Source organism: Lissotriton helveticus, chromosome 4_2 (genome assembly GCF_964261635.1).
Source record: "Lissotriton helveticus chromosome 4_2, aLisHel1.1, whole genome shotgun sequence".
NCBI lineage: Eukaryota > Metazoa > Chordata > Amphibia > Caudata > Salamandridae > Lissotriton > Lissotriton helveticus.
Window position 1 is genome coordinate 130,176,901 of NC_136064.1, and position 27,127 is coordinate 130,204,027.

Genomic DNA, 27,127 nt, shown 5'->3' on the forward strand with positions numbered 1-27,127 from the left:
TGGCCATGTCTGAACTGGGGTGGCGTGGTGAGCAAAAAAGGATGTATTAAGCCCGGATCTGTGACTGGGGTGAATATTTTGCCATTGTGCAACATTCCGTCCATCATCTTGTATGTTTTGCAAAACCAAGCTTGTTCAAAGAATGAATAGCAAGTGCATATTTTGAAGGATTAATTTTAGTCGCAGAATAGCATTGTTGTGTCTGTGTCAATTAAGGTGATGAGACATGTGGCACCATTCACAACATTATGCTTTGCATATGCTTTGCAAACAGTATGCTAAATATTTCTAAGCTTCACTCAGCTGACATCAAAGAAGAATAGAATTTAGATGAGGTTTAGAGCGCACACAAATAAAACTGACATTTGTTTATCAATCATTTGTAATTTAGATGGTTTACTATAAGAATAGGTGCACGCACAGAAGAAGTAGAGTTGGAAACTTTGAATAATTCAAAATGTCTTCATATTTTGATCTGAAAGAGCTCCATGAACAATACTTGAAGCCAGATATGGCGGTGGGAGCCTACACTTCAAAGGATTCTGCCTTCCTTGATGATTCAGTTATTAAGATGTTACCTCTTTTGAACAAAATATTCAGCTCAGGTATGTTTCCTGTAACTCCTGTTTTCCAAGCCGAAGATGTGGTGAAATATTACTGTTGTACAAATATATGATCTATGTTTATAAATTGAATTCTAAAAAAATTTATAAGAGCTTCTTTGCTTTCTGTGCATTAATTGTTTCGTCGGTTCTGGTTATTTAAAGACAAGAATGAATAATGAATGTATTTCAAATTTTTGATAGTAGTGAAATCAAAAGCAGGAACAGACAGTTGACAGAATGACCAAATTTAAAACTGGCAAACGCACATTGATGATGAATAGTACATTGTAAAGTATATTTATATTTACAATCTAACCATGTGCAATGGAAGTAAACAAAATGGTACAGTGTCTCAGGTTCGTCTTCTCCCCCACAGGTTTTGTTGATCCTTTGTTTATTCGGTTTGGTAGATCATGTTCTCCTCACCCTCATATTTTTTTATCCATTTCTGTTCTTGCCTTGATATCCTAAGGTTTTAGTTGTACCACGCCTGGGATACTTTCTTAGCCATGACTTTTTGTTTGACCAATGCTTTAATGTCTATAGCAGAGTTTAGCCAGCGTGAAAACTTTGTGACGCTATGTTCCAGATTATCAGCAAGTTGACAGGGTTAGGCGGTAAGGGAGTCTCTCAGTTCGACCAGCTGTATCTTGTGCCAGGCTCTACTAGGGGTTAGTTGAATTGTGTCTCTGTGCCTGGTAGTTTCCTCAAACTCTAGCTGCCAGTTGACTGTCCAAAGGTCAAACCAGATGAAAGGAAAAGAGAGTAGTAGGTTAATATCTGGGTAGTTGGAGAAGATCCCATCAAGCATTTGTCCAGCCTTGTGGGTCGGGTCTCTGGAGATTAAATATAATCCAAGTGCATTCATTACAACAATCAGTTTTAGGGAGTCTGGATCAGCTTAATTTTCCAGATGGAAATTAAAATCACCTAACAGTGAGAAATTCCCATTAAGAATAGATGATTCAAGGACCATGTTAAGCTCATAATCAAAACCACTTCTAGGTCCTAGTGGATGGTAGATTAGCATTCCCTTAAAAAGCTGTGAGTCCGGTAGCGACATTGAGAAGTTTAGAGCCTCAAAGCCAGGGGTGGTTGCTGGCTCAAAAGTTATTTTTAAATAGTCACGAAAAAAGACAGCCAGCCCTCTGCACTTTTTTTGTTGCCTGTCTCACCAACGGATACCATATCCAGGATGGGGGTAGCTGCAATAAATTCTGTGCCAGAGCCACAGTCTGCCCACATTTCAGTTACAAAGGCGACATCGATGTGTTGCTGAGAGAGGGGTCTCAGGAAAGTGGTCAATCCCTGTACAGGCCCTACTATCCATAGTTATTGTTTGAGAGAGATGTTTGAAAGCAGAGGCTAGCCCTCCTCATACTCCAGTATGCACACCTATTATTAAACAGAGGGTTTTTAGTAAAGGGGTTAGTGCCTCCCAATACAACTATTTTACTACAAATCTGTTGCCACCCAACAAGAGTACTGCACGAGCAGCTTGCATGCTTCTGGTAGTGAGGGTTGCTGCTTGGGGCTCTTTGATCCTGCGAGACACTCGCAAGACATGCATGGAAAATTACTGGGCCTGCCACAAGGATTTTTACGATCCCTAAAGAGTCTCACAAATTCGTATCGAGAGAAGTAAAAAAAAGGTACAAAACTCAACCAATAGTTACCATTCTTATAACATGTCTCAATGATGCTGTGATGTGATTGGGTGAAGAACCAGCAATAGCTCAATTTGTTTTTGATACTTTGGAGAAGAATGAAGTCTGTTTGAGTTGTGCTCAGTAGAAGTTAATTTATTTGGAGCTGAAAGAGACTGGTGTCTTCAGCTGCATTAAAGAAAGAACTCCAAGTACAGGTATACATTTTGTTGTGAAGTGTCAGTAACTGTGCTAATGTTGGTAACCATATGCTACAGCATGTATATCGAGTAAAACACTGTTTGGTGAGTTGTACCCTTTGCATGGTAGACATTGGAATGTAGAAATATCAGCACAGATAGCAGATTGTGTTGAAAAATGAAAGTGTTTCAACTGTATGTACTTGTAAGTAAAGGAGGCAGTGTTTCTCAATATTAAAACTAAGAATGTGGAATCTGTCAATACAATCTTTAGTTTTGTGTATGAACCTCATTCTACATACACTTTACTCCTATGAGATATATGTATTTCTAGAGTTAAACATCTTGGCAGATGTGTCTCTAAGAGTAAATTGTTACTTTATAAACTTGTATGAAATGTAGTTTGATAGCTGGCTATAATTTGTTTGTGACAAAATGTACTGGGTGAGAGTGTGGAATTTTTCTGACGAAAGATACTGGGGAACAGAAGTTGTGAACAAGAAAACTACCTTGTAAGAAAATACATGGTGGACCAAAAGAGGTCTTGCTCAGTATTGAAAAATACGGGAAATAATGACTGTGAAAAGTCAGAAAAAAATATTAGCTGGAGAGGTGACATAGGAAACTATGCTGAGTCCTTTTTGCTTGCTGGCATCAAATCAAAACACTGCCAAAGACTTTTTACAAGGGTGTGGTGGTGCAGCTACACCAGGCTGCTCATCCTAATGGAATGAAGACATTATGAATTAGTAAAGTTGGTTGTTTTGTTCATTTTATAACTGCTATTTGGCAGACTAAGGTGGCTAAAGGGTAGGAAAAGAAGTTCCAGGCACATCAAATCCAGTAGGCAAATGAAGAAAAAGGGTGGAAGCATTAGTACCTGCTGATGAGCATCAGAACATATTTTTAAGTATTAGTAAAGTGCATTGTTCTGTTTGTTTTATACGTTTTGATATAGTTAGTTGATATAGCTGTTGCAGTTTTGTAATGTTAATAAATTGTTTTTTTTTACACTGATCTGTTTCCTTAAAATTTATTATAGATTGGAATATATGTTCAGTACTGTACTGTTCCATCTTCAGGGGGTGCAGAAGAACTCCTGCATGTATATATCTAAACAGTACTATGCACATATGTTATGCTAGAGATAATTGTGAATGGAGAAGTCAATAATATGGATACTCAGCTGTGGTGACTTCTCATGTAACATTGAGGTCTCACTAAAGAGATCAGTTGCTGTGCTCACTGTAGCATACAGACCCCTGATTTCAGGACAGAGGCCAGTGTATCATCATATTCTTCAACGCACTGCTATCAGCTGGTGGAGATGTGATAGTAGAGGGGGCTGTTCTTTTTCATGTTACTATACTTCGGACCCTGGAGAGTATTTTCAGTGGAGAAGTCTGTCCCAGTGCACACCCCAGTATGCTTCATTGTCCCCATGTGAAAAGGTCTGAGGGAGAGGTGTGTGTCCCCATATTCAACAATCCAAACCAATCAACCAAGACCCAGTTCTCAGCAGAGATTTCTATACCCTACTACTCACAGCCTAAATGGCGCCTATATTACTCAGGGGAGATATCTCAGCTGACAGAGTAGTATGTTTACACATAATAATTCTTATGTAAGACAGACGTCTCAGCATAGAGGTAATATTATCCCCACACCATAATTGTATATTCGATATGCTGGGAACAACTCTGGCCAGAGAGGTACACTTATTTTCACAGCCTAATTTATACACCCATCACCTAAGACACAGGTCACAGGAGAGGGGCCAATCTCTCTCCCCACTGTGCTATAAAGACTAATCATGCAAGAGAGATATGTCAGCAAACAGGGCACTTCCTCCCCACAGTCTGCTATGCATACTTGTCTGCATGGGAAGAGGTATGAGCAGAGAAATACATCGACTGGCACTGTGGTTCTTAAGTCAAGGTCAGGGGTCTTCAAACTGGGGTCAGCATTAAAAGGTTTGAAGACCACTGCTCTAGATTTCTCAAGCCATACAGGGCCATGCAAGGGGGCCTTGCGGGGCTTCAGATGTCTAACTTAGGAGCAGCAGTGCTCTTGCGTCCCATTGCATGGTGCAAGGGTGAGAAAATCATTGATAAATATAGCCCATCATTTCTGTAACTTGACACAGCCTACACATGCCAACAATGAATCTCTGAACTCCCACTAGCCAGGTGAAAGTCTGCCACTGCCAGTAGAATGTTTAAATGAAACAGGTCTAACATTATAAGGATATGTTTTCCTCTCGACCATTCACACATTGTAGGTGATCACCCTGAGTATTATGGCTGCAATGTGTCTGCATAGTATGGGAATGTGTCCATTGTCAGAGTAAGCTCATACACATGTAAACATCATGTTGAGAGGCTACAAAACATAATTGTTTCCAATAAACATGTTGCCTTTTCATCTAATTATATGGTTAATGTGTAGATTGCAACATTAACAGAGCACTCAAATCAAGCACTCAAAGAAGTCAAACTTATTATAGGATCACAGCAAATTACTAAACTCATGACTACAACTATCTAAACCACACGTCTGTATTTTAATACTTGTATCTTAACTGGAACGTAAACTACTTATCTATATCTAAACAACATCTATTTACCATAAATCCCCAATCCCCTTAACATGTATGAACAAATTCAACACATAGACATACAAGTTGTAAAACATCAACTGATTAAAACACATATTCATACACATATAATCTACAATCCTAACATTGTCTCCCCTTCAAATAACTAAGTTATCTTACTAAATTTAAGACTAACCCTACCTTACCCTACATGTAAGCTATATCTAAAAACAAAATAAAATCTAACTACCTAACAAAGGGGCATATTTACAAGGACTTAACACCACTACAGTATTACTTTTTTGATGCTGCAGCGTTTTTTTTAGCACATATTTAAAAAGTGGCGACAGAGCCCTGTACCATTCGCCTTTCCACTGCTTATTTTTTGCAACACCAGAGCTGCTAGCGGCATTTCCCCAACATTATATGCAAGGTAGGTGTTTCCTCAGAAAAACACTCGCAAAACTGATGCTGCCATATGTACGAGGATTTTTGGAGACCCATTTATTTTTCAAAAACTGCCGCTAGGTCCCATTATTGCCGGTTTTTATCCTCTAGGGAAATGCTGATCTTAAAAATGACACTAGCACACTGGTACAAAGGCAGAACAGACCCAATGCCATTTGGCAAGTTCAACTATGCCTCAGATCAACTGCTTTTGATGCTAGGAGTAACAAGGAGAACACCAGCACCGCCAAGGAAACACAGGAGTAGGGAGCGGACATACTGCCAGATGATAACCCTCATTGACCTCATGGAGGAAAAGGTCATTATGCATCACAGGCTCAGGAGGGAGTCCGTTGTCCACCTGCCGCACCAGATTGTGCCACAGGCTACTTTGGGATAGTTAGGGGTCGGGTTGATGTGTTTTATATGTATCAAAAAACTTAAAAAATGTAAAAACATTACAAAAACTGTATGACTGTTTAGGCTTCTATGTGTAGGTAGTCGATGTTTAGGTGCAGTTTCTGTTGTCCTGTGTGTAAATGGGACTTAAGAGGGGGTGGGAGGTTGATGTTTGTCATGTTGTGCTAATTGTATAGAGTAAACTAAGTTAAGTTAAGGTCGGTGTAAATAGTAGATAGGCTACGTTAGTGTAGCATAGATAGTTGTTACTATTCAAACTTTTATATTTACATTAAATCTAAGTTTTTGCTACATACAGGTGTACTTCGTGATTTCCTGTGTGGGAGTGAGCATCTGTGCTCAGGTGAAGTTTTATACTTGCAGTGTATGACAATATTTGTGAGTAGGTTTCTTATCTGTGGGCAGGGATCTGTCAGGCTGCCCATGAGTTTACATGATCTTACGATCAGACATTATTGAGCAGTAGTCCTGGCGTTCACAGATGATTAATGACACAGAGCTCATCTTGTGTTCACATACAAGATCAATGTGCGTGCGGCTAATACAACATACATTGGAGGTATATTGTGCTCAATGACTTTTGCACATATAGTAGGCATTTGGACTCACACACTGGTAGGTATCCCATAACCTATCACACTTACAGTGTTTAATTGTCAGCCCAATGCTGTATGATTGCTGTTAACAATGGATGGACCCAACACATGTGGGGAGACTGAACTCACCATTCACAATGACTGATTGACACAAGTTGAACTTAATACATGAAACCACATACATAGAGATTACAATCTATGTTACACTCTCACTGCCTAGCATTATCCCACACCCCACAAAAGGTCCCTTTGGCCAGTAGTGGGTGTAGTGGCCTCCCAGAATGTCCAATTGTGAACCTCGTCCTGACTCAATGAGACACACAACATACAGGTAGCAGTTATTGGTGCCTTTAGTTACAAGTGCTAATGTTTGTAGGAGATCACAGCAAAAGGTGATTGGAAAACTACTCAAAAGGATGTTTAGCACCAGTGGATCTTCAGACAGAGTCCATGTGGGGAACATGTCATGGGACATATTGAGGTGAGGGGTGCTTCACTCAGGAGGCTGACCGTAGTATCATTAGGAAGGAGAGGCCATATTGTCGGTCAACTGATGGTCAAGGTAGACAGGGCGAAGTCTTTGAGATCACAGGGACAATAGAGGTTCCCTGGCATGTCATTCATCACAGGGCCACAGAGAAACTGGGAATATGGCACAGATAAATGGTACCGGACAGTTCTTCACAAGAAAAAATCTTCCTCCTCTGATGTGTGTGGTGTCTCCTGTAAAGGTGGTGTTGTAGATAAGGCAGCTGAGGGAGGCACACACACACCAGGGGCTGAAGATGCAGAGCCTGTGCCTGCAGCAGCATACATCTATATCAAAACATGAGGCAGCACAGCGGCGAGGAGGATCTGCTGGTTTTGCAAAACAACCGCAACGTCACAGTGAAAGACAGCCATTGGAGCTTTATGTCAGTCCTGCTTCCGCTCCATGAACTCCAAGTTGGTTCTAATAGCACCCAGCTTTTTTGCCACATCACTAGAGTCACTTAGGCAGGGCAGTTGTTGATGCCTCTGCCTCATGATACCAGTGATATCAATCAGAGACTGATGCAACCCACGGAGCAGAGAGTAGGTATCTCTGATGGTGGCAGTGTTGTCCCTATTGGGACTGAGTCACCCAAAGACTCCCTCTAGAGGGGCTGCCACAGTCTCCATCCCCAACCGCACCTGATCTGCCAACTCCCACTGGACTCCTTGGAAGGTATTGGTTGGGTCCTGGTAGTCTATGGGTGGCAGGTGGTACCTGTTTGTTGTTAGGTGGGGTATGTGGAGATGCCACAATGCTGCGGACCCTCACTGAGTACAGAGATGGTAACCTTACAGAGTCCAGGAGCTCTCAGATGATGCCATGGTCCATGGTTGTTAGGTTGTCACCATTGTCATCATCACTGATGTCCGGGACAAGGTGCAGGCCAGGAGGTAAGGATTCATCCTCTGCAATTAGATGGGGAAAGGCTATTGGTGATGTCGTCTACATAGTGACAGGGCTTAAAGCAGTTGACAAACAAAGTGCATGTCATGACACTTTTAGTTTCTCATTGATGCGTAGGACAGCTGCTACCCTAGGGTGTGGATGGCAGGTATCACTGTATTTTGATTTCAGTTGACAGGACCTCAGCATTGTCATCAGTACCACTGGGTGCCTACTCTGATAAAAAACGTACTAGAAATGGTGCCACATGGAGGTACATAAGGGAGACTAGCCCTGATCTCCTTCTCAGGAGCCACAAACACCAAAGAGGTACAGGTCATGCTTCATTATTAGCTCCTTAGCTTGTATGAAGGTACATTTTAGCCAGCTACCGCCATTGCTTCTACTCATGTCCAGAAGGTGCATAACAACACAGGCCCTCACTATGTTGTCCAGATCCGGCGTTTCACAGCATTACATACGTGTTAACATTCACTGTTGTTCCTGCTGCATAATTCATCCTTTGATCAGGTCATACAGGGGGTTTTCGGTTACTCCATCACGTTAGCTGAAATAATATTGATGCTAACGCACCGCTAACGCGCTGATCCCATGCAGTCACATGAATGCCTATCCCATGTTTGCAGGAGTTATTGCTTCCTTTCCCGGACACCATCGCATCTTACCGATGTGTTCATAATACATCGATAAGAATGAGAAAAGTGTCCAGGAAAAGAGGCGCTAAAAAATGCTGATACCTTGCCCTGGCGATCATTATCGCCTTTTGTAGATATTATATGCTGCCAGGTGTGGTATCTTTTTGTGTGGTGTTTTCACTGTTAGAAGTGTTGCAATAATACTTTTCGCATTGCCTCTTAAGTGAAGCCTGGCTGCTCTGTGGCAAACTACCATGGGGTGACCAGAGGTTAATTAAATGTAATTGAATTTAATTTAAATACTTCAAAATATGTAATCATTAATCCATTTTTCTTCCCAGGTGGTGTGAAAGGGGAGCTGCTGATCAATCTTTCTTGTGGTCCTTTCTTCCAATGGGTTATTCCAGCCTGTGACAATTTTTCAGACATCGTTCTTGGCGCCTCCACTGATCAGGTTATTGCACTGATTGAGAAGTGGCGGAACAATGAACCAGGCGCTCTGGACTGGAGTCATGTAGCAAAGGTGGTTTGTGAGCTTCAGGGCAACAGGTATGGATCCCACACCTGATGATGTTTTTCAAATGCCTACCTTTGTTTACCTTGCCAGCATGTGTTGTGCCGAGAGCAGCAGGTTTCCTAGCATGAAATCAATCAATCTATCAGAGTACTTGTAAAGCACGCTACTTACCCGAGCGGGTCCCAAGGCGCTGAGGGTAGGGGGGTGCTGCTTCTGCTCGAAGAGCCAGGTCTTGAGGAGTCTTCTGAAGGCAATGTCAACGTTTCCAGATCTGAGCAGCAGCTTCATGCCAATTTTTTTGTTGTTGATACTAGAGATTTGTGGGGTGTTCATCAAACTTTTTTCCATCTTTGAACCCGTATGTGAGCAAACATGAAAACACTGCCTCTCACCATTTCTTGAAATGCCTCACATCAAATGATGCACAAAATAATTCTCTTGTCATAAAACTGGTGGTTTGCCATGTACTAAACACACTTTGTGATTTGGTAAAGACTTTTTGTATAGCAAAAAGGGTTACTAACTCATTCTGAATCACAAATAGAAGCCATGAAGGGTGCATTGCCTTTTTTTTACGATTAGCGTTGAGCTTTGTCACTGGTTTGTGACTGCAATTGTGGTAATCACATTTTAAAAAGTTACTCAATCCTCAAAGGAGGTGATAGATAACACATTGAGAAGAGGTATGCTGTTCCATTGGACAGTTTCCCCTTTAGGAATTGTGTTGGGGTGTCTGTCCCTGTACATGATTTTCTCAAATGGGATTTTGTTTGTTGCAATAACACATATTCCTGTAAGGAGCATGGACTGCTTTGAAAAAAAGTCAATTTTGGAATTCAAATACATGGACTGTGGTATGCCGTTCCCTATAAACCTTTATCCTCATGTTTAGAGCCAGTAACTGGGAGTCACACAAACTGCACTACCTATTTAATATACATTAGGCCCTGTTTTTTGACACCCAATGTAACTTCACATTTTGTAATGCAGCTCTATAATACATATGGTGTATTGCAGATAGTTTAAAAGAACTTGGCGCACAACACCCAACCACTATTCGTGACTTATCTGTTTGTATACCATGCCCTTAGCTTATTAGGACATATACAACATGAAAGTCAACATTTTAGCATTCAAAATAGTAAGAGAACATTCAAAAATGGAACAACTAAGGACATGTTTCGCCTATTGTATCATTGTACAATAGCAGCCATATCAAATTAACCCCTTCCGTGCTGATGACGGCCCCCGTGCGTCATGCATCACGGTGGGCGTGTGCTGATGACGGCTGGGGGCCGTCATGAACCCTCCCACTCATTAAAACAGCCGCACAGGCGCAGAATGGTGGCCGCGCCCAAGGGGTTAAAGGTGGATCTATGATATACCGAATCCAAGTAAAAAAATCAGGGGCATATTCACAAAATGCTTCTGTAGTATCTTTGTTTCTGGAGAGATCTCCCCCCTGCTATGGAGTTTCCACACACATAAGTATACATTTGAGTTGCAAGTATGGGAATGACAAAGAGGAGTTGCCAGAAATGGGGAATGCTAGCTGCTAAAGGTAAGGGAAACGTGAGGTGTATGGAAGAGTTAAAGGAGGGTTAGATAGGGGTTTAGATAGGGATGTTCACCCACCTACAAAAGAGTATCACCATTACTTTTCACAAACCACACTTCTGAAGTTACTGTAACCAAAACAATACGTACTCCACAGCAGAGGTGGTGTAAGCCCAGCACCACACATGGCTAACCACTGATAATGTAACACCATCCCACAGAAAATAATAGAGATAGTGACTTAAAATAAAACCCCATAGAAAATAACATTAAATAAAATTCAATAAATAGTTGTAAAGAAAGGGCTGTCAGGCTTGTGTATGGGATATATACTCGGCTCTTGTGAACAGTTTTATGACTTAGGGCCTGATTTAGACATTGCTGGATGGATATTATTTCACAAGTATGACAGAGTATCCCGTTCGCCATATCACGAGTGCAGTATATCCTGTGTGACATGTAATATGGCAGGCAGAGTATTCAATTCAACAAACTCTAAATCAGGCCCTTAGTGTCCAATGACAAACTATATAATGTCTTATTAAACACGGTAAATGCTAGAAGAGAGAGACAGTCAAGACTAGAATACCAGACATATGGATTTACAATAAGCATTTGCAATGCAATAGGTATCACATTTACAACATTTTAAGCTATTGGTATTGTAAATGACAATGCCTTTTGTTTAAGTTTTCAAAAGGAAAAACAACGTTGTTGTTTAAAATGCCAATATATCAAACAGAGTAATTGCAAGACTTACATTGCAAGTGTTTGTCTTAATTGTATTCACCCTGTGCAATTAGTTCACTCAAAACTACAGCTGAGCATGCTAAAATCTTAGTGTGAAGTTTTGTGTCAATGTTGTTAGTGCTGAATCAATTTGCCTCTACTGGTTGTATTGTTTTGTTTTAAAATCTTGAAGGATGAAATGTGTTTTTAAATTTATAATTATGTAATTGAAATGAATTCTGTTTTAAAAAACTAATTTTAACAATTTTGTATGTTTTTACTATACTGTTATAATCTACGAACCCAAATAAAGAGAATGAAGTCAAATGAAAAGTACATAGATATATAGAGAGAGAGAGGGTGTGGAGAGAGAGAGATTTTGAGAATGAGATGCAGGGAAAGATGTCAGAGATGGGAAAAGAGAGGGAGAAAGAGGAGCATAGAGAAAAAGAAAGGGAGAGATGGAGGGAAAAAGAAAGGGAGAGAGTGTGGAAATGACAGCTTAGAAAACATGCAGCCGCCAGTGTCCAGGCTCAAAGAAGAAAAAGTTCACGTACTGAGTAACAAGCAAGTAAAGAGGACAGTAGCCCTGGGAGGATATAGATGATGACATTGCCGCAATAAGGAGGGACTAACAACGTTATAAATGAATCTGAATGCAGCATTTACGAAGGACAAAGACACAAGCCAATGAAAATATGTGTGCGGGAGTAGGCGGGGCTTGGGTTTGATATTGCGTTAATATATCATATAATATATCATGTGACATAGTATCAAGTTAGTTTTTTTTTAGATTATACTACCATATTGAAAAAGATGAGAACGATACATAACAAGTCAGTGGTAGATATAGAAGAATTACTGATTACAAAGGCAAGGGTCTGATTTATGTCTTGGTGACAGAGTTCCCCCCCGCCAACATACTGATCCACCCACCTGAATTAAATGCGAACAGACATAATGTTTTGCCACAGCCGTGAGTACATCATCATCACCATGAACAAACTTCTCCAATGGCCCAAAGGCACACGTGCTGGTGGAAAAATGGTTATATGTCTATCTACCCAATTAGGATGGGTGGACACATAGCTGTTTCATACTATCAGTCACCTCCAGGCACACTGTGGTGGTAAGGGACAGTAAAAAATAAATAATGATCCCTTCCATATGGGAAATGACTCCCATAGCAAGGGTGGGCATTACCTTTTTTTTCTTTAACTCGCACAGTTGGATTTGTTTATTAAATGAAGAAGAAAACTCTTTGGTGCCAGAGCCCTGGACCAAACATCAAAATACATTGACAGAAACTGCTGTGACTTTGGTTCCTGCCAACACTTTATAAATGAGCACCTGCTTGGTGGGCATTTATGAATCTGAAGGGCAGTATCTCCACCAGGGCGAAGGAGTAGCTTACTCCGTCACCCTGGCAGGAGAATGGACTGTCCATTGGAATCTAAATCAGGGCAAAGTTTTAATTGCTTCCCTAAAGATGGGTAAGTGAGGTTCTGCACTGAGGGTCAATAGGAGAGAATTCCACATTTTTCTGCAGAAATAGAAAAAGATCCGTCTCATTAAGTATTTGTTTTATGCTCAAGGCGAGTAAGCAAAATCTGGTTGGCTGAGTACAAGTACCTATTCGGAGAATAGGGTCCACATGTGGCTGTCAGGAACTGCATTGATGTGAAATGTGGCAGACGCATGTACGGACTTTAAACTCTGATGCAGACAGGCATCCAATGAAAAAATCTTATTGATGATAAAAAATATATTGTTTATTAAAATGCCTCATAATAATTGATACCATAGATTAGCCAGGTGAACTTCACTTGAAAAATTCAGCCTAAACTGAAATAAAAGATTTACAAAGGGTATATGCCAGCTTCTATAAATGTAGGGGAGATGTTGCCTAAGGTCCTGAGTTGAATAAAATATAATTGATGCCCCGTGCTTCTTGTAAGTTGTTGAGAGATTTGCATGAAGGTACATGTCCAGGTTTTGTGTAACCCTTACATGAGAGGACATGGGGTATACAGATTCAGCCCAGCAATAAGGAGTGAGTAAATCAGCCCTCATGAGAAAATTAGTGGGTTTCCACCAGGGATGGAGAGCAAGACTGAGTGCCAATGTTTTTGCTTCCTTATTTAAGTAGACACAACCTTTAGGTCTATACAGGAGGAATAAGAATGTGGGGCTATATTTAAAAAATGTTCACATAGCGCAAAGTAGCTAACCACCTTGCTTCTCTGCATCAAAGGGCAGGAATGTGCTTAATGTAATTTTATATGGGACAGTCCTGTCCTGTCTAGCACACTTTTGGCTGCCTACTGCCAATGCAGGCACTCTTCCATCAAGATGCAAGAGGCCTGCGTTGTATGCAGGATTGTTTTTGTGCCCGAAGGGATTCCTTCAGAGGTTCTCTGATGAAGATTGTAACGATCTTTCTTCATAGAGAATGCCAGAGAGGGAGCTGTAAGCAGCTGGCGGGGAAGATGGTTCCAAGTCTTCGCAGCAATATAGGAGAGAAAGCGGCCACTGCTCTGGCTGGGATGGATGTGGGAGGTACGTGAGTGCAAGGGAAGTGGAGAGCAGGTGTCTAGTGGGTTGGTGGAAGTTCAGTCGATAGTTGAGGTAGGCAGGTCCTAGGTTGTGGAAGGCTTTGTAGGCACGCATGAAGTACTTGAAGTGGCATCTTTTCTAGATGGGGAGCTAGTGGAGGTCTCTCAGGTGGGAGTAATGTGGGTCCTTTCGGGGATGTCCAGGATGATTCTTCTGAGGAGGTGGGTGGAGATGCTAGTGTAGAGGGTGTTGCCATAGTCGAGGTGGCTGGTGACGAGGGCCTGAGTGACAGTCTTTCTGGTGTTGGTTGGAATCCATCTTAAGATTCTGTGGTGCATGCAGAGTGCGTGGAAGCAGGGGGCGGTGATTACATTCACTTGTCATTTCATGGTCAGATGGCTACCAGGCTGATGCTGAGGTTGTGTGCGTGGTTGGTCCTTGTTGTTGTGGCTCCGAGTGCTGCAGGCCACCAGCTCTGGTCCCAGGTGGAATTTCTTATGCTCCATCCATCATCTCCTTGTGTGAACAATGTTTATAAGCAGGTATATAAATAAGGCAGTAATCTAGCATACTCCTTCTATGTGAACCCTAATCTAAGTGTACTGAGAGTGTGTGTAGATATAGTACCTAAAATCCCCCCATGGGATGATCCAACCCCATTACCTGAATGAAGGTAACAACCTGGATACTCCTCATGAGATGTTAGACTGGGCCTGGTGATTCCTCAGCATGCAAGGAACCCTCAAGGACAATGGAAGAACCTCCTCTACTAATCTATCAGGATGCTAATTTTTATAATACAAAGCAGCCTTGCATTTTATGCATAGATTAGTGATGTCATGGACAGACAGATAGCTCGGTCAGCCTGTGGATGAAGATAGTGATGGCATGTGTACGTAGTGTGAAACGAGACCTTGTACTTGATGTTCAGGGCGTTGTGATAATGTTGTGCAAAGCTAGATGTAAAAATAAAAAAAAATGTTTCAGGGAAAATAATCCAACATTGTTGTGCATGTAAATGTGTGCCAAAGATCACAGCTTGAAATGTTGTATGTGAGGACAATGTAAGAAATGAGCTGCTTTGCTACCTGGGCCTAACTCGGTGTCGTGAATTGCCAGTAGCCCAAGAATATATAAATGCCACTAACCTTGTCCTTGTGAGCAGCGGAGACGATGTCTGAAGATAGGCCCCCCCCAATTCCTCCTAGACACGAACCCCAACATAGGAGTCTGTAAACCCTCCGCGTGGACTCGTGCCCCGGGGAAAAGGGAAGTGGATAAAATAAAAAACTAGCTGTGGGTTATGTGGTTCCCTCAAGGTCTGGTCAAAAGAACTGCTAGGTACCAGAAAGGACGTCCACACTACATAAGAGGATGAAAAAGCATAAGATGTAACACCTGTTCTCTTCTGAATATCTATAGCTAAGTACCCAGTGTCTTCTCACTCCTTACCAGAAAGTCATACAGCCAGACAAGGTATTTCCTGTCCCTTGTGTTTCAAAAAAAGACAACAATGTAAAAATAAACAAGGGAATAGTAGTCCAACTCAAATGGTTCTTTAGCTGGTTCGGTATATACGAAAAAATGTGCAGTCTGTACTTGCTGCTGAAAAACGTGAAGAATCACAATGTCACCACAAGATTAAATACACCCAGGAAATGTTCATTTTCAAGTGTGATAGCGCTGTTTAAAGGACACAAAGCTAATGTTCATGGACTGTTCTATTGGTGATTGTGTTCACAGAATCTGTAACAGGAAGAACTGCAGCAACAGTATTCAAGAAAGAGTGAGCGTTATAAACAGGAACTGTGGCCAGAGGTCACCAACAGAATGAAGTGAACAAGGCAGCTCCCCCTGAAATACTGCTGAAAGGAGATTACACAGAGCGCGTCTTATCTTCAGACGCGTTCAAAAGCAATAACCCTTCTCAAGCCGCCGAATGCGATGTAAACGCAGAAGAGCGGGTTTACACTACACCGCGGCTTTTCCTTTCTAAAACTATGCACAGGTACGAGCCGCACGCGGAGGAGGCGAGCCCGCACTCCTTCCGCTGAAATACCTGACTCGATTCCAGAATCGGGAGTAAGTAAATGTCCAGAACATCAACGGCTGCAATCTTCAAGCTGAAATCCGGCGGGGAACACCATCCGCCATTCCCACAGAAACAGGTTGATTGACAAGCACCTTCCTATCGCGAAGGAGGTGCTTTTGTAAGTTCCGCCCTGAGCCTCCTGGTGTCTTGTCCCTAGGCATGCTGGTCGCTGTAGTTTTCCAGAAGTTTACCCTCATCTCATGTCGGACAGGTAAATAGCAGAGACTAAGTGAATGGTATGGTTGTAGCCCCCTCGACACCGAGATCGCTACACTCGGGAATATAACACCCACTCCTCATACTAACGTTCAATATCTTAAAAGCTATCTATAAAGCAGGCAGCCAATTTTAAACACATAAACAAAACTACTCTTTAAAAGCATCTAAAAGCTGGCTTCCTAATAAAATATATATGAAAAGATTGCAATTGTCATTATATTATTCGAGCTCCCAAGCACTCAGAAACCCATCATGCCTAGAAAAAGAAAAAGCTGTTTTGGTCAATTTTGTTTAAAAAGAGACAAAATTGTTCTCACATGAAAAGGGCCAATTGTTTATGTGTTCCGAGTGGTAGACGCAGCATTGCTGTTGCCCACTTTTGCAGACATTCCCAGAGGCACACCTCATAGCATGTTTATGGAGCAAAGGTGATTCCATCCAGTTTCCACAGCAGCCGCTGAGGCAGGTGTTGTGTCCCACAGGTTGTCTGCAGAGCCGGTATTCACATCCCTAGGAGCTGAAGCATCCAAGGGCGGCTCTAAGAATGCATCCATCATCAATGGAATACGCTGGGGACAGCAATACGCATGGCTCTTTAAGCGGTCCATCAATACTTTAATGTCTGGTGGTGCATCCAATTCTCATCTCAGATATATATCCAGGATGCATTTGTGGCTGCAAAGCAGGCAGCAGAAGACAGGCTATATGACTATGCAGTCAAGTCCGACCAGCCTCTATGACAAGAACCAGTGCTCATTTAGTTCCTGAAGCTGAGGTGTGCTGAAGCAGTGCATCATGCGTTCACAGCAACGCAGCACTTGCAGTGCTGCCTGCATTCACATTTGAACTGAGACATCCATTGCAGAGCAGATAGAATAAAATCAGTAATCCCACCAAAAGTAGCAGGACAAGTCCTCCAAAAATGCTTCCCAACACTGAGCGTATGAAAGATGGTATAACTACATCTACCATTTGATAGGTACTAACCAAACCAGAGCCAATACATTTAAAAAAGTGCACTATTCCTTCAGACATGCTAAAGATACGATGGACCAGCTCCCCAAAATGCAGTTTGTGTCCAAAGGGAAACCAAGCAACTCTTCCAATGGGGGTCTGATGTATTGAAAGAACCATTACATATGATGGTGTCCAGAGTATCCTCACTATAGTGTGTAAAGTGCTGCCAATTCTCGAAACATGAGCAGCTATTTTCCCAGGGTTTATAAACTACACCAGGCAAACCCTGCATGGCACACAATTCAGACCTCTGATCAGTTGGGAGCGGAAACAACCTTTGCGACGCAACGTTTACAACGCACTACCATTACAACGAAACTTTTACAACGCAACATCCATTACAACGCATGCATTTACAACGCAACCATTACAACGCATCACACTACGACGCACACCACTACAACGCATGTCATTACAACTCAGTCATTACAACGCATAACATTACCATCCAACACTTACCCTACTGTTGCACCCCCTGGAGTTAGAATAGTAATTTTTACCCCTACACTATCCAACACTTACCCTACTGTTGCACCCCCTGGAGTTAGAATAGTAATTTTTACCCCTACACTATCCAGCACGTACCCTACTGTTGCACTCCCTGGAGTTAGAATAGTAATTTTTACCCATACACTATCCAACACTTACCCTACTGTTGCACCCTCTGGAGTTAGAATAGTAAATTTTACCCCTACACTATGCAATACTTACCAAACATGCAATGTAATGTAATGCGTTGTAATGGTATGCGTTGTAAAGGTAGTATGCGTTGTAATGGAATGCGTTGTAAATGTTGTTTTCAAAATTTCATTGTAATGGCATGCGTTGTAATGGAATGCCTTGTAATGGATGTTGCGTTGTAAAAAATGCGTTGTAAAGGTATGCGTTGTAAAAGTGTGCGTTGTAACATCATACATCCGTTGGGAGAGGGTTACCATAACTGGATCAGTGTAGCTCTCAATGAGGTTGCTCCTTTCAGGAGTGATGAAATGAATAGTTCAAAGATGTCCCAACCCTGGTTTGATGACTCTCTTGAAGGCGTCAAACAGGAATGTTGAAGACAAGAGTGCAAATGGCGCTCAGGTTATAAGAGAGAGCAGCGGGATAAGTAGAAATCCTGTCTAGGTAACTATAAGACACTCATTTTTGTTGCCAAATCTAAATGTTATACATCACAATAAATTCAGCTACCACACTCCTAAAACTCTTTTTCAAACTATACAAAAATTGATCATACTAGTTGGTTCTGATATAACAATTATTAATCCAGAATTCTGTGACTATCGAGCTTGTTTCTCTCAGGAATTCTTTGTGCATATTTTAAAAAACTTCATCAGCAGTGGCTCCACAAATACATCTATAGGATCAAGCTCCAAGTCAGTTAGCTTTGGACAATTTACAACTCCCTCAGTGGCACATAGAGCTGAACTTAACCACAAAGTTTAAAGCAGGTTCTCCTCATGACCCATGCCCTCCTAAGATTGTTCATCTTTTCCCAGAAATCATAGCATGCCATTTATCTACTATCTTATCCACATAGAGTTTTTACCTATCTCCTGGAAAGCCGCCTCAGTGCTTCCTCTCTTAAGGAAACATAATCTTAACTGTTAGATGTTGGCTTGGTATATGCTGTCCACTAATTAAAGTGGGCACCTTGCACCCGTCCAAAGAAACCTTATGTTGATTAGGTTAAAGATAACCTTTAGGAAGCATCCCAGTGGCAGCTGTGGAGAGCAGAGTTCAGGCTTAGTCTTGAAGGAATGTTAGGCAACCTATTTTACCAGAATGCAATCTTACAGTATTGGTTAAATGAAAGGGAAACCACACAGTAGTTATACAAATATGTATTATTAATATAATACTGTCTAGCACATCACAGTATCTCCTACACAGAGATAACACACAATACACAATACTTATATTGCAGAATAAGTCATAAGAAGCAATAATACACAGAGGGCCCCAGGGGGGACCAAACCATTTACTGAAATAATTGTATAAGAACCACGACTCGAGTCAAGACAATATCTAGGAGATGTAGAATCACTGGGACCCGAAGGAAACACCCAAAGTGAGTACACAGGGACCGACAGGTGCAGAGTGACAACATGGCTGCATGCTCTGTACAACTCTATGGGAGATTCACAGTAGGAGTTCTAATGTTTAAGGACCCTTCCCAGTGGCTTACAAGGAATCCCTTTGGAACTTAGAAGGTAGGATACTGTAGTACCAGAGTTACCTAGCCCAGGGAAGCCGGGTGCATAGGGCTGAAGAGGTGTCAGGAACTGTTCTTGTTCTCAATGGGAAACTTTAAGGTAATGTCACTGCTGGAAGAAAGAAGGAAGTCACACAGGTTTCAGGGACTTTATAGCTAATGGGACATTAAATCGTACAAAACCAGAGAAATGTGGCCGTTATAATTAGTTGAGCTAACTATAACTCATGCCCCCGCAACGCACTGCTGATGACGTCACATATTACATCATTAATGACATGGTCAGTGACATCCCTGATGACATCACTGATGACATCTCATCATGTCCGTCAGCGGAGGGGAATTTAGTGCCCAGGCCTATCGGGGTCGCAAGTATCTAGCATTTACAGAAACTTCATCCAGCACCCCAACTTCTAAAGAACCCCAAAATGAATACTTATAATGTCTTTATGACAAATGTTCCTAGATTAAAACAGGTAACCAGAGATGATGAGGATTCATTAATAAATAAAGTAACACATTGGATCAGAAGTAAATACCAATGCCTTTCCATAGTATGATCTTACATTATCAAAACTGAACGTCTCCAGCAAGAATCGGGGAACATGGACAACTTAAAGTTAACCTTCCATTCTAAGTTTATTGCAGATAATCTAAAAGCCATGAATCTACAAACTCAATCATTTGTTTTAGACAGAACTAAACTCCTGCAGATGAGAAAAATAGTGTCTTGCATGACCAATAGGGGATGAACAACTTTGACCTTGTAGATTGACTAAATGAGCAGGGCATAGGTACAATTGGTACAATTTCTTTATTTGAAGAGTTACTTAAAACTTTTGCAATACATACAAAATAAAACCATATATAAAATATTCGGCCACCATCATACAATGTCATAATGCCAACAGTGTAAAAGGCTTCTGTAGCTTTACAGTGTTAAAATACAAATTTAGCCATGTGGGAGCAACCATGAAAATAACACGGTCACCTGTATCATTTAGTGCTCCCCCTTCTTAGATTAATAGTCCAAAGACCGAAATGCCCAGCAGCTTTAGTGTCAGTTTGGCATTTTTGCCTGTGCCGCTTTGAGGAATCGGACCAATCTAGTGTTCAATTGTGGTGATACCAGGTCGAAGCAGGCCAAAACTGCCTGCCTCCTTGTCCGAATCCCTCTTTGATTAAAGGGAATTTTTAGCAGGTGCCTCCTTTCTTGGAGCATCGCGGTGCAAGAGTAGATGATGTCCCCTTGGCCATTTTTGCACAGACTGCATAGTGTGAAAGTCTGCACCCTTTTCCATGGAGGAAGGTGCTGTGTGCATGGTATCACTCTGAGGCGTAACTTTAGGAATTTTAATTTCAGGGCTTTTGAGTAGCCCAAGTTAAAATATTGTTGTGGCGCCAGGGTCTTGTACGAGTTAAGAGTCATCCAAGCGCGCCCTCTGGCGGAAAAATCAACTTTATCCTCCACCAGTGACTGTGTTTTCAACGACTTCCACACTAATTTTTTGAAAACTGAATGGTGACGATGTGTGTCCCATAAGGGCGATAGGCCTGTGTTTGTCAGTGCCTCCTGAAGGTACAGTCTTGCGGGCAAATTCTCCCTCTGTTGTAGATCTTGCCACAGGAGGTGGTTTAATATGTTAGGGTTTGATGTGCTGATCGTATGCCAACAATTAATGTATACTCCATAGCTGTCCCAGGTTTGCTTTATTAGACCAAACACACGTCGGCTGCTAATACCCAGGAGCGGTGAAGGAGATGCCAGAGTCCTGGTGAAAAGTGGAGTGCCCGATCCTAAGATAATTTATCCGGATGGTGTGAAAACCATAGCTCCTGTGGTTCGAACAAGATACATTCATCAAACAGTGGAACTAAGGAGGAGAAGGTCCCTGATAGATGCCGTTTCATGCTTTGAAAAACATACAACAATAATTCCCAAAAGATAGAAACAAGGAACCAGGATATATTACGGTGATCGATTTTGACCCCTATACCGAATGTCTGATTGCCAATGTACTCTATATAGACATCTGGCTGATCTACATGGAGAAATTGCTTCGTCCCTCTTCTCACCAATGAAAGGATAAACCTTGGGGAGATTTGCACTAATTGTTTGATAGCCTGAAGAAGGAGGAATATTATCGAATACCACTTAAAACGCGTCGCTTCTGTGTCCAAGAAAAATCGAATAAACAACTCCTGTTCAGGACCTTGGTGGCCCAGCTAGTAAATTTGTAGTAACATCTTGGTTAAAAAAAAGAAAAGGAATACCCATGTGTTTATTATATGTGATGTTTGAGCACATATAGGGTTCTGTTTTCTAAGTGGCTTCTCAGGATGAACAGTTTGTTGATTTGAGATCTAGTGATTACACTTTCAAATCCCCCCACATTTGTAAAATTGGTTACAATTTTTTTAATGTAAAATAGTTTTTTTTATCTTGTAATAAGCTCTCATAAGAGAAGTTTTTTTAACAAAGAGACTATAGTTTTTTATCTAATGAATAATAAAGATTCATGATTTTTTTACATTATTTTCTTGAGTTCTAATTGGTGCTGTTAATAGTGTTGTCAGAGTGAACTATGATTGGAAGTAGCATGTGTGTGATGTGTTGATAAAAACAGAAACCCAAAGGGATTGTTGTTTTTAGAGCTTATTAGACCAAACTCCAGTCGGATTTGCGCCAGTGAGGTGTAAGTCCGGAGGCTGAACATGGTTCTTTATGCTTTTACCAGCGTTTTGTCCAGAAGATAGGTATCTCTCCTGCGCTGTACTTCGCTACCGTAGGTAATAGAAGGTAGGATTTTGGCCCGTGCTACCACTAAGAGAGGGCTCAGCGTTGGGCCCAGTAGTTTAGCTGATAAACCTTTCATGGTTAAGGCAAGGATCATCCCTTTCCTTTTGCTCTCTTCTTGTTGTCGTGTGAATGATCCTCCTTTGTCTAGATAAACTCCCAGACACTTGTAAGTCTCCGCTGATGCAATGTGTTTGTCGCCCAGATACCATAGGTAGCTCTTTTTTCGTCAAGGTCCTTTTTTTTTAGGTATTTTCTTCTACGTAGACTCATAGACCGTTAAGAAGATGTTGCAGGCCAACTGCCGTGTGGCTGAGTAGCACGACCTCTGACCCTGCTTGCAGGCAGGTTGCTCCCCGCGCCACCACACAGCCACCAGCTGCCTCTTGTCCTGCTTCATGCCGCCTTCCTGGTTCCTGCTGTTTCCTGCTCCTTCCCGCCACTGCGTCCCTGTGGCCCCACCCCCTGCTCCCCATTGGCCACCCCGTTCCAGCCACCCAACTGCTCCTCCCTCCCTCTCCCCCTCTTAAGGGGGCCGCACAGTGGCGTAGGAGTGACCTCTGACCCTGCTCGCGGGCAGGTTGCTTCCCACGCTACCACACGGCCGCCAGCTGCCTCGTGTCCTGCTTCCTGCCTCCCGCCATTTCCCGCCGATGTGTCCCTGCGGCCCCGCCCCCCTGCTCCCCATTGGCCATCTGTCTCCCGCCTCCCAGCTGCTCCTCCCTCCCTATCCTCCTCTTATGGAGGCCGCGCAGCGGCCGCGCGGAGCGGGCGCACCGCTGGCACACTGAAGGCAAGCCAAAGGCAAGCCCGCCTGCGCCTGTCAACGCCTGGACCGCGCCCAGAACCCCTGGACCCCAGAAGCGCCACAACACCAGACTCCGCTACGATGCCAGCACCCTTTACCCACTCAACGCCGGCCGAGACCACACTTGCTTCTAAGCCACCATGAAACGGACTCACAGACCTTTCTCCTGCCACACCTGCAGCTTCACCTGCGACAGAACCACCAAACCTCTGCTGCATACTCCTCAATACCTGTGCCGCACACAAACACGCCGTCGAGCTCTGGGATCTGCTCGACACCTCCGCCCCAGGCGTGGCCTTCCTGACCGAGACCTGGTGGAACAACTCCTTGGTGCCCGATATCGCCATAGCCATCCTGGATGGCTACAAGATCACCCGCAGGGATTGCGCCAACGGAATCAGAGGAGGAATAGCCATCGTCCTCAAGTCCACCCTCAAGGTCGCCACCCACACAGACGACACCCTCAACACCGCCGAACACCGGCACTTCTGGATCCACACCGAACCCAACACCACCCTCAGAGGAACACTCATCTACAGACCACCCGGACCCCGAGCTCAATTCAGTGACTCCATCGCTGACCTCGCCAGCATCAAGGCACTCGCCTCCATGGACTACATCCTCCTCGGGGATCTGAATTTCCACCTCGAGAACAACAACGACGCCAACTCCACCACCCTAATCGACAATCTCGTCAACCTCAGCCTCAGACAACTTGTCACCTCACCCAACCACGCCGCTGGCCACACGCTGGACCCCATCTTCTCCACAGGCACCCACGTCGCCTTCAACCACACCAACAAACTCCACTGGACTGACCACCCTGAATACCTGCAAAACAAACTCTGTAAGCAGACCTCTTGCCGTAACCTGAGATCGAATGAAAAGGCTCTGCTGATGACTCTGCGTATTTGGTGGACGAGTTAAGGGGGGGGAAACGTTCTTTTATTTTGCCCCTAAATATTGGAACTCCCTGCCAGAAGCCTTGCGTAAGTCCACATCTTACTATGTTTTTAGGAAACTTTTGAAGGCTTTCCTATTCTAATATATCTCTGCAGCTTTGGTACCTAATGTTTTTCCCCTTCAGGTTTTCGCCTAGTTAGCGCTGAGATGCCCCTGGGTGAGTCATGTGTGTTATAAGAGTCCCTTAACATAACATTAACCACTGCATCCATTTCACCTTCAACAAACCAACCACGCACCACCGCACCCAACAGCTACCTCGCCGCTGCTGGAGCAAAGTCACTGAAGACCAGCTGATCATCACCCTCGCCCAAAACCCACCCACCGACCCCACCAACCCAGACACCGCAGCCCGCAACCTCAGACAGTGGATCGACGACTGCACCAAAACCCTCGCCCCACTCAAGAAACCCTCCAACAACCACGCCAGCAAGAGAGCCACCTGGTTCACTGACGAGCTGCAGACCTCGAAACGCGCAAACAAATAGAGTGACTCTTCAAGTTGTTTGAAAAAAGATCCTCATTATATTGAAGAAAAATCATAAGAAGGATATTTTTTCAAATAACTTGAAGATTCATTCTATTCTTTTGGGAGATTCTTTCTTGTTCACTAATCACTAATTAGGATATTGCACTGTATTTCCTGTTATTATAATTTGACTTCAGGTGTGCTCTGAGCCATCCTGTACCTCAATAAATTGATCGTCATGGAATACAGGAGGCTTGGAAATAACATCATGTTCACTGGCGTCCTGGAGGAACTTAAGAGAGGTGCGATTCTGGCCTTTCGTCCATGTCCTTTCCTGACCTGAATGATGTAAACAGTGATATGCCATCTTAATTCCAAAGGGCTCTTGTAATACATGTTAGGTCTTCTCATCACTCAGACTAATCACAGTCAGGCATTAATAAGCTTGGTTGGAGATATTGCCTCACGTCGTCTTGTATGAAAGTTTGTGTGTATGTATGTATGTATGTATTTATACAGTATTTCTAGTGTGAGTCTAGCCAAAAGGAAGCAGAGCACGTGGCCAACAATAAGTATAAATTCAACCAGTGATTGAAAAGAGAGATTGGTTGTAGATGATTAATGCATTGTGATGCAGTGTTCCTCAACTCTCTCCTTAAGAACAGCAGCTTTGTGGCAGTTCTTGATCATGGGTGATAGATGGAAACGTCCTATTGCCTTTTTTTCTACTTTCTTTACACTTCTCAGTCTACAGTGTGGTAGTGTCCTGGATGTGAGCATGCTGAGATCCACCAGAGCTCGAGCCTGCATCAATGCTGGCTATCGTAGAAGGGTCAAATTAGGAATACTATGTAACTGAGAAATTTGGAGACCTCTCTAGAATCTGTCCACATGGCAGGAGGAGAAAGAAAGGCCTGGAGGGAAACTACTGAGAAAAGACAGAGCCGAGTTGAGATGCCCCTTGAAAGCATGGGCTGTATCTATCCTATTTTTAACTAGCATCAACCAACCCATGACGAGCGTTGTTAACTAAACATAGCCCCACTGGTTTAAATACCGCATCCTGTAGACACCGCCATAACCTTTTGCACCAATTATAATCTTGCTGTAATGTTGTCCTCTACAAGCTTGATGTTCCAGAACACCTGCTAAGGTGTTTATTTCTGATGGGAGTCTTAGGTTGGTTTGACGGATTCATATTTTCTAATCTTATTCTATGACCCTTAGCTTCCATCATAATGCTCATTGACAAGTCTCCTAAGACTTTGGATGCTTTCTGTCTCCTTATCTTGTCACTTGACATCTCTACAAGGTTATGTAGTGTGTGGGATAGTGGGGTTATAAAAGTGGATACATAACAGATTAAATTAGAGTTAATGCCAGTCCCTGAGCACTGCACCTGATGTTTAAATACTTGTTTGAATTTTTGTATTCTTGGTGGACTATATTCCCTACACTTGATCTTCCTTTATATTTTCTTCCTTCCTTATCACACTCACCTGACACATGCTTGACCCCATACTTCAGAGATATGGTGTTCTGATCTTTGCTGAGAACCAAGTCTTTGGTTTCCTGGCAAACCATTGCTTGGCTAAGTACAGCCATGCCACCAAATAAAAGACAGCACCCACTTACTGCGGTATCATTCAATGCAAAGGTTCGAACTCCTTATTTCAAATGTAGGAAAGTGGAGTGCTATAAATTGGAGTAATGTGTGGTAGAGTGAATTGGTTTAGAGTGTTGTTAAGTGGAAGAGAGTGTGATACAGTGGAGTAAAGGGAACTGAGTGGAGTTAGGTAGAGTGGATGATTGATAGTGGAATAGCATTGAGTGGAATGGCAAAGAGTTAAGTGGTGCAGAGTGGAATGGAGTACATTCGAATTCCATGGAATGGAGTGTCCTAGAGCGGAGCAGCAGGTTGTAGAGTGCTGGAAATTGTTGTAGAGTGGAGTGGCATGCAGTACAGTTTTATACAGTGGAGTGTTAAATAGTGTTGTAGAGATGAGTGGCATACAGTAACATACAGTGGAGTGGCAAACAGTGGAGTAGTAGTGCATAGTGGAGTACAGTAGTGTGTAATAAAGGAGAGTGGATTAACTGGGTTATAGTAGCCTAGAGTGAGCCGCGTAGTATCTGCTAGAGTGGCGTAGAGTGGCATACAGAGTTGTAGAGTGGTGTGTAGGGGCAGATTCAAGTAGAGTGTCTCACAGTGGAATAGAGTTCAGTAGATTTTAGTTGTGTGGAGTTGTATAGAGTAGAGTAGAATGTTGTACAGTGGAGCGGCATAGAGAAGAGTCATGTAGAGTGGCTCAGAGTAGGGTAAAGTGTTATACAGTGGACCAGAGTGGAGTGGCATAGCATAGAGTGAAGTACATTGTCATAGAGTGGGGTGCTGTGTTGTAAAGTAGAGTACTGTTGAGTGAAGTAGAGTGGAGTGGCGTAGCACAGAATGGACTGAAGTGTCATAGAATGGAGTGATGTGTCATGCCGTGATCTGGCATGGAGTGTCGTGGAGTGTCAGAAGCTGTTGTAGAGTGTCATAGAGTTGAGTGGCATGGAGTGCTGTTGAGTGGAGTGGTGTAAAGAAGAGTAGTGGAGTGCAGTG

The 27,127-nt window shown here is 42.8% G+C and overlaps 1 protein-coding gene across 1 annotated transcript in view; it reads left to right on the top strand.

The window, feature by feature from the left end:
* Window positions 1–420: 420 nt before the first annotated feature.
* Window positions 421–27,127, top strand: part of LOC144752252 (nicotinamide N-methyltransferase-like) — a 31,536-nt gene continuing 4,829 nt past the window's right edge. Inside the window, exons 1-2 of the mRNA XM_078640258.1 lie at window positions 421–605; window positions 8,925–9,132. Of these exons, the coding sequence (XP_078496384.1) occupies window positions 458–605; window positions 8,925–9,132 (356 nt within the window). The 5' untranslated portion in view covers window positions 421–457. The remainder of the gene's footprint in view (window positions 606–8,924; window positions 9,133–27,127) is intronic.